This window comes from Acanthaster planci, linkage group LG02 (genome assembly GCF_054643075.1).
Source record: "Acanthaster planci isolate LZ-2023a linkage group LG02, COTS_SCS, whole genome shotgun sequence".
Lineage (NCBI taxonomy): Eukaryota > Metazoa > Echinodermata > Asteroidea > Valvatida > Acanthasteridae > Acanthaster > Acanthaster planci.
Genome location: NC_141778.1, coordinates 30,081,693 through 30,089,178, shown reverse-complemented (window position 1 = coordinate 30,089,178; position 7,486 = coordinate 30,081,693). Strand labels below are relative to the sequence as shown.

General features: G+C 43.7%; 1 protein-coding gene across 1 annotated transcript in view; it reads right to left on the bottom strand.

The window, feature by feature from the left end:
* LOC147800127 (sushi, von Willebrand factor type A, EGF and pentraxin domain-containing protein 1-like) overlaps positions 1-7,486 on the bottom strand; it is a 46,800-nt gene that overhangs the window by 216 nt on the left and 39,098 nt on the right. The window contains exons 12-19 of the mRNA XM_087132613.1: positions 5,670-5,831; positions 5,038-5,199; positions 4,498-4,659; positions 3,810-4,061; positions 3,219-3,373; positions 2,239-2,580; positions 1,499-1,802; positions 217-1,242 (exon numbers count right to left, since the gene is read on the bottom strand). Of these exons, the coding sequence (XP_086988739.1) occupies positions 217-1,242; positions 1,499-1,802; positions 2,239-2,580; positions 3,219-3,373; positions 3,810-4,061; positions 4,498-4,659; positions 5,038-5,199; positions 5,670-5,831 (2,565 nt within the window). The remainder of the gene's footprint in view (positions 1-216; positions 1,243-1,498; positions 1,803-2,238; positions 2,581-3,218; positions 3,374-3,809; positions 4,062-4,497; positions 4,660-5,037; positions 5,200-5,669; positions 5,832-7,486) is intronic.

Genomic DNA, 7,486 nt, shown 5'->3' with positions numbered 1-7,486 from the left:
GCAGACCAAATTTTCTTGAATAAATTCAGATTCGGGAATTAGACGAAGATAAAGTGGGAAGCATCAAGGAACAGTGGAAGCATCGAGCGAGTTGTACAAAAATTACCAACCTTTGATGATTTTTCTTTTAAAAGCATGAAACAAAGATTTTTTATTACTGTTCATAACAAAATAAAGTGCATAGCCTTGTCATTAGAGTAATACGAAATGGCTCACTTTTTTTACAATCGTCAACATCCAGTTCGCAGTTGGTGCCCGTGTACCCGCGCCGACAGAAACATCGATAACCATTCACACCGTCTTTACATCGCCCTTTATTCACGCAGGGCCGGCTCCAACATTCATCGATATCAAACTCGCACACCCTGCCTGTGTACCCCGGTTTGCAATCGCAATGATAAGAATCAATATCGTCAATACAGCTGCCACCGTTCCGGCACGGCTCCCTTAAACAGTTATCGATATTGGTCTCGCAGCGGGTCCCAGTGAAGCCTCGGGCACATGAACATGTGTAGCTGTTGACGCTGTCAACACATCGCCCACCGTTTATGCATGGCCTTCCAGCGCAGTCATCAATATTGAAGGTGCATCGGTCACCAGTGAACCCTTCAGCACAAACACAACGGAATGCATTGATCCCATCCAAGCAAGTTCCGCCATTGTCACACACGCCTTCGTGGCAGTCTTGAATGTTTGTTTCACAAAATCTCCCAGTAAAACCATCCCGGCATTCACACTGGAAACCATCCACCTCGTCAACGCAACTCCCGTTATTGACACAGAGAACTCCTGCACAGTCGTCAATGTCAAGCTCGCACCGCTGGCCAGTAAACCCGGCAGCACACGTGCACCGTACATCGTTAATCCCGTCCACGCAACGCCCACCATTTTGACAAGGGTTGTCGTAGCAATCGTTGATGTTAATCTCACAATCACCGCCGGTAAAACCAACAGCGCATCGGCACCAGTAGCTGCCAACATCATCCACGCACGTCCCTCCATTATCGCAAAAGGCCCCTTGGCAATCATCAATGTCAACCTCGCAGTCTCTCCCGCTGTAACCCACGAGGCACTGACAGTGATAATTGGATCCTTCATTTGTACACACCGCGCCGTTCAGGCATGGTTTGGAAGCACAATGATCCACGATTCCTTCACACATTGCGCCAGAGAAACCTTCAGGACAATTGCAAGTAAAGAAGTTAACTCCATCAACACAAGTGGCTCCATTCATGCAAGGATCTGTGAGAAAATGAAAACAGAAAAAAACCATAAACCCTTAATCAAGCCTGCAGCAAAAGCAAAAAGACAGGAAAAAAATCCATTTGACAGGTACCCTAGTTCAGCTAACCTAATTAATTTTGTAATCAATTTTCCTCTTACACACATTTTGAATACTGTCTAAATGATAAATTAATTCCTATGAAAGCTATTCCTTGATAGGTTCGAACAAAAAAATGTGCAGAATAGCACAATTTCTTGCAATCTGGTTCCCCACCTGATTCACATTCATCAAGATTCACACCGCACAGGGCACCAGCAAAACCTGGCAGACAGTCGCAGCTATAAGACGTAACGCCATCCACGCAACTCCCGCCATTGAGACAGTTCACCTTGGCGCAATTATCGATGTCAGTCTCGCAAGCCGCACCGGTGTAACCCAGCAGGCAACGGCACCAGGGCCCATCGCGTCGATTGACGCACACCCCGCCGTTCAGGCAGGTGGACACGCTACAGCGCGGGATCGCGAGCGTCTCACACCGGGGGCCTCTGTATCTTCGGCCACAGTCACAGTGAAAACCCTGCAAATGTAACTAAACGATTACAACCACACCAGCTTCCTCTGACATTTGACTAGGACCCTCACACTAGCTGCAAAGAGTTTAACAAGCCAAGTCCCAATTCAAAAAGTAAGATAAGAATACTTGATCATCACCTTCATTAAATGGGGTATGAATTGTTGAAATCAAGTACTTCACAGAGTACTTGACAAGTATCTATCACAGGTCATCACAGCTACGGTCAACTATTTACAAAACAACGTCTACAAATGGCTTTGTTACAACTTATGCATGGATAGCTCTTATCTAATAATGAAACGCAGACACTTGTTACTTCTTGTGAACACTTGCGATAACTTGTGAAGCCAGTGCAAATTCTTGTAAAGACCTTGTGAAGAATTCAACCACAAAACTGCAGGTGCATTGCGGAAGTTGTGACCAGCAAGTGGGTTCTGACCTGTGAGTGGCTGATGCAGGTCCCCCCATTCTCACAAGGATCTGGGGTGCAATGATCAATACGCGTCTCGCAGTTGGTGCCCGTGTAGCCCTCCTCACACTGACAAGTGAAGGTACCAACACCATCTACGCACGTTGCATTATTGTCGCACGGCAAGGATAGACATTCATTCACGTCGTCCTGACAGTGTTCCCCGGAAAAACCTATTGCACATGTGCAGTGCGGTCCACCGTCAAGGTCATGGCACGTTCCATTATTGTCACAGGGGTGGTTAGCACATCTGTCAATTTGGTTCTCACAAAAAGCACCTTCAAATTCTGGTCTACAGGAACAACTAAACCCCTGCAGTAATAAGGCAAAACACAGAATGACTTATGTGTGACTCACACATTTCAAAACATGAAAACTGCTTCATACTTCAATGAACCAGTTTTGTCTCCCAACAGCACATGCCCAAAATGAATTAGCGAGTCCGAGATCATTCAGACGCGCGTGCGAGGTCTGCCCTATCAGAGCACCTCTACGTGAATTCGCGCGCATGATTTGTTCCCAAACGACATTGCTTTTTTGAAATACCCAACTGGCTAAATAGATCCACATGCCCCCCCCCCAAAAAAAACTGTCCTGAAACATTCTCAGCAACACGGGCGTTTCACAGGAGTGCACCTCCAAGAGTTTGCAACACGTTGGCCAATCACAATGCGCAAAATCTGTCGACCCTGTGCACATTTGGAAATGGTCGACAAATTTTGCACGCTGTGTTTGGCCAACGCGGTACAAACTCTTGGAGGCGCACTATTGTGAATCGCCTGTATTCACTGCTTTAAACTTCAGCGAGTGAGTTTTTCTGACATGCAGCTTTACCCACTCAGTGCTGTTTCTGGAATCATGAAAAGTGATCAACTGCAATCAAGTTTATGACTTTTTCTGGAATCATTTGACGTAAATCAATGAAAGCATCTGTAAACCAATAAACTTACTGCAACTCGGTCCACACAGGTAGCCCCGTTCTGGCAAGGCACGGATGCGCACTCATCAATGTCCTCTTCACAGTCAGATCCACTGTAGCCTTCCATACACTCACAGAGATACGAATTGATGCCGTCGTTACATGAGAGAGCATTAATGCACGGACCTGGGACATTTGAGCAGAAAAAAGTAAACAGTCTAGTGCTGATTTACGGGTTTTATTCACAGAGAATTAAGAACCGAGCATGTCAAGACAGAAGTCATGGGTGCAAAAGTAGGTATTTTGGTGTGTTGCTGAGCAAATGAAGAGAAGTTAGTCCGGTCACAAGACCATAACTGCTTACACATTTGGGTGGGGATCACTGTAAAGCACATTGGAAGCAATGCAATCTATACATAACAGTCTTTCAGTTTACAAGATGTCACGTGCACTGGTTTACAAGTGCATTGCTGATGTACTTGAAGTGATGACGTTTGATTTTTTTGCCTCCAGTGCCTTGCCACAGCAACGTCTCTCCTTCTGACATTGTTGGCTGACCATTCAAGCATCAAGTCCATTGAATTGCCCAGGGAAAGGGAGCTAACTGTTCCTCAACATTTACCTGATTGGCATTCATCTATGTCAACCTCACAATTTGTTCCCTCGAATCCCGGCGGACAGTCACACTGGTAACCGGCCACCTTGTCGTGGCACGTCCCGCCGTGCATGCAAAGTCCCTCTTGGCAGTCATCAATGTTTGTGTCACACAGGGCACCGGTGAAACCGGTGATGCACTGGCAGTAAGCATTTACATCCGACCTGACGATGCAAGTACCATTGTGTTGACATGGTCTCAGGTGGCAACTTGCTCGCTCTTGGCAAAGATTAAAGAGTAAAGAGAATATGGCGTTCACAATTTCAGTAAAATGAGAAAAAACTGCAATAAATAACAGGATAAAACTTCTTCACTAAAAAAAAGGATTAAAAAAAGAAAGTAAAAAATAAAATAGTTTCTATTCCCTCTCAACTTCTTTTTTTTTTTCAAATCCAGGCCCCCCTTTTTTTTCATTTTTTTGGTTTAATATGTAACATATTTTGGATTTTTGTTTGTTTCTAGAAAAAACATTCAGCTATAAATTCATGTTTAATGTGTTGCTGCAATGGATTTTTCTTATATGACGAAAACTCTTTTAAACACAGGTGTGGGCCAAAAAAACTCTATAAATTCCACCATTTGAAAACTATGTCATCTTGCAAAAGAAAAAGACAGCTATCCCACTTTTAAACCTGCAGGTGAGATTGACCCTTACCGATGCATGAGGTCACATCACTGGCCCCCAGCTCAATTGATGACATGCCATCAGGGCAAGGCAGGCAGGCATGCTGGCCCCTCATTGGTTGGTACCAGCCTGGTGCACATGGTATGCATGGCTGGTAGCCGGACATGGAGAATGAGCCAGCATCACAAGGAACTACGGAAAGAAAAAAAAATCCCAGGTGGGGTATGAAAAACAGCAGAATGCAATGGTAACAGAATTCAGAACATTGGGATGTTGACACAAGGAAAATCGCGTCGGCAAAATAATTATTAATGACAACTGACAATATATAGTGATGAAATGAAGGATAAAAGCATGAAAAGGCTTGGTCACAGAATTATTCCCAGTTTGACAACTATCTTAAAAGTACTGTGGCATAAACAGGACAAAGATTCCATTGTGCAATCGGAAATATCTGGGTACCCTACAGAAACAAACTTTCTGAAAGTTAAGGGGAGAATTTTTCTCCACCATGATATTCATAATGTTCATGGTTACATGTGGGAATAACTGTGATTTTCAGACACGTACACATGCAGTCATCCTGAGACAACGCCCCTTCATATTGCGTCATGGCATCCGCTGAGCACTGCAGACAGGATGTGGCGCCCTCTGTTGACTGAAACGTGCCCAGAGGACAGGCCAGGCAGGGCTCAAGACCTGTTAACGAGTATGTTCCTGCACGGCATGGACCTGCAGAAACAAAGCCAGAACAAACAAGCTTTAAAAGTGAAGCACACAGGAAACTCGTCCAAAGCGGTCTCTGTGGCTTTGTTAATTTTCAACTTTTCAATGTTGGGGGTTCCAATCCAGCTGGTGGCAGCATGTTGCGATCTTGGGCAAGTCACTTTACCCCAAGTGCCTCTCTCCACCCAGGAGTAAATGGTATCTGTGAGGGCAGATCTGGTTATGCGCTTGATAGGGCAGCATCAGTTACTATACTCCCCACGGAGCTGAGATTTGTTTCAGGAATGTTCAGTTGCTGTGAGCCCAATGTGCAGGGATGATGATTATACAGCGCCTTGAGCATCAGTTGTGATGGATGTGTGCCTTTTTACTAATATCCACTATTATTATCATTGTTTCAGCAACCTTGAAATTAACGAAAGGGGTAACCTGAAATTCCCAAAATGACACATCTTGGCAGATTTTCTTTCACTTACTATGACAATGGACTGCTCGCCTTGCCCCATCGTCTGAGGTATTTGTACCCTCAGGGCAAGCCTTGCACGTCAATTGCCCCGTCTCATTCTGGAAAGTTCCATGTTCACACCTGATGCACTCATCCAAAACTGGTGAGTGGTAGGTTCCTACTGGGCACTCCACTAGAAAAAAAAATCAAACAAGACGGATTCATGTCATGCCTGCACACAAAATCACAGAACATCCTCAGGAATTCACGCTAAAATCTCTCGAGACCTGTAAGCTGTCCAATAGGTTTTAACTGGCATGGCATAGCATCCGGCTACAACTTTGGAAAGCTTGTCAAAAAGACTCATGAAAATGCGTTGGAAATATCCAAGGAGTCCAACAGAAGTTTTGTCTAGTCTTGCATCTCCTATCCATGGAACCATTTGCACAGAAGAGAACTTTACTATGGCCATATATGGGGACGTTTTCCCCTGACCGGTAGGTGGTAAATAGTTATGGCCATGTCCGAAATGAGCTTCCAGAGCTACAGCTAGGTCTGTTGTCTGTGCATCTCTGTTTACTTCCAATGGAGGAAACAAAGGGACCAAGCTCCAGACAACAGATGCGGATGCAGCCTTAGTTAAGAGACTTGGGCAATTTTACAAAGATACTGTGCATCCTTGCCCAATCTGCTGTTTCATGCTTACGCTTACTGTTGGGTGCATTATAGAATAGTTCAAGAATAAAGTTATGAAAAACAATTCCAGAAACAAGGAAGGGTTAATTTTCTGTTCTAAAAAGAATGTGGATCGGTTAGCCTTGGTAAGTTGAGGAGGAAGGACGTGGTTTGTGATCGACATAGAGAAACAAAGAAAAGAGATTTCATAAATGTAACCATTGGAAGTAAAGTGGTTTTTAGTTGTTCAACAACATCCGAGAATATTGTCCGAAGTTTCCCTACACAACTTCACACAAACTTTTTCCCAGGACTGTGCTCCTGTTGTCCAGCTTTATGTAAATGTAAATAATTGGCACCTTGTCACTTTCCATTATCACCTGTCTGAAAAGGGGCCCTCGTGGGATGAATTACATGGGGCCAATGTGTCAATGACCAGAAATGTTGTTGCTGGGAGCATGAAGGAAAGACACACAAGGAGTTACAACTCAGGTACTTAAAAGTGCTTCATGATCATCTCTGCCAGTCAGACAAACAACAGAAAACATTCCAATGCCTTGATTACTACATCCAGCTTAGCTGGACAAGTGGGACCTAGTGATACTTGATGAGGTGTTTTGCTTGCAATTAATTACAACTTGTGACCATGCACGTAGCTCCATATTGTGACCAGTAAATAGAGAAAAGTCCCTTAAGTTGGACCTACTTTTGCCATTGTAAATAAGCTGGTTCATTTTGATACACTGCTTCATTATCCATGCGTTTGTATGTTTATTCTATTCCTCCAAAATATCAGTTTTCAAAGACTTGCTACAACTAAGACTGGCCAACAACATGTTGACCATCACTGGAAAGCTTAGTTCATAACAAACAAAATGCGCTATTTTATCACAAGGACTAAGGGGCGATCATGAGATCTCATAAAGTACATTTTTGTTTAAATGCTGTAATAAACATGATTAAAATAAATCACAAAATCTAACAAACCACTTGGCCTTTTTTTTTCAAAATAACTCCAGAAGAAAGCATTTGAAAAGGGCAATAACTGCACATGAACATTTACCTTGCATGGCCCAACACAGGCAACTGCGCAAGCAATAAATTTGATATTGTTGTGAGATCATACCAAGCACCAATGAAAACATGAGTATTCAATTTCCTACAAAATCAACA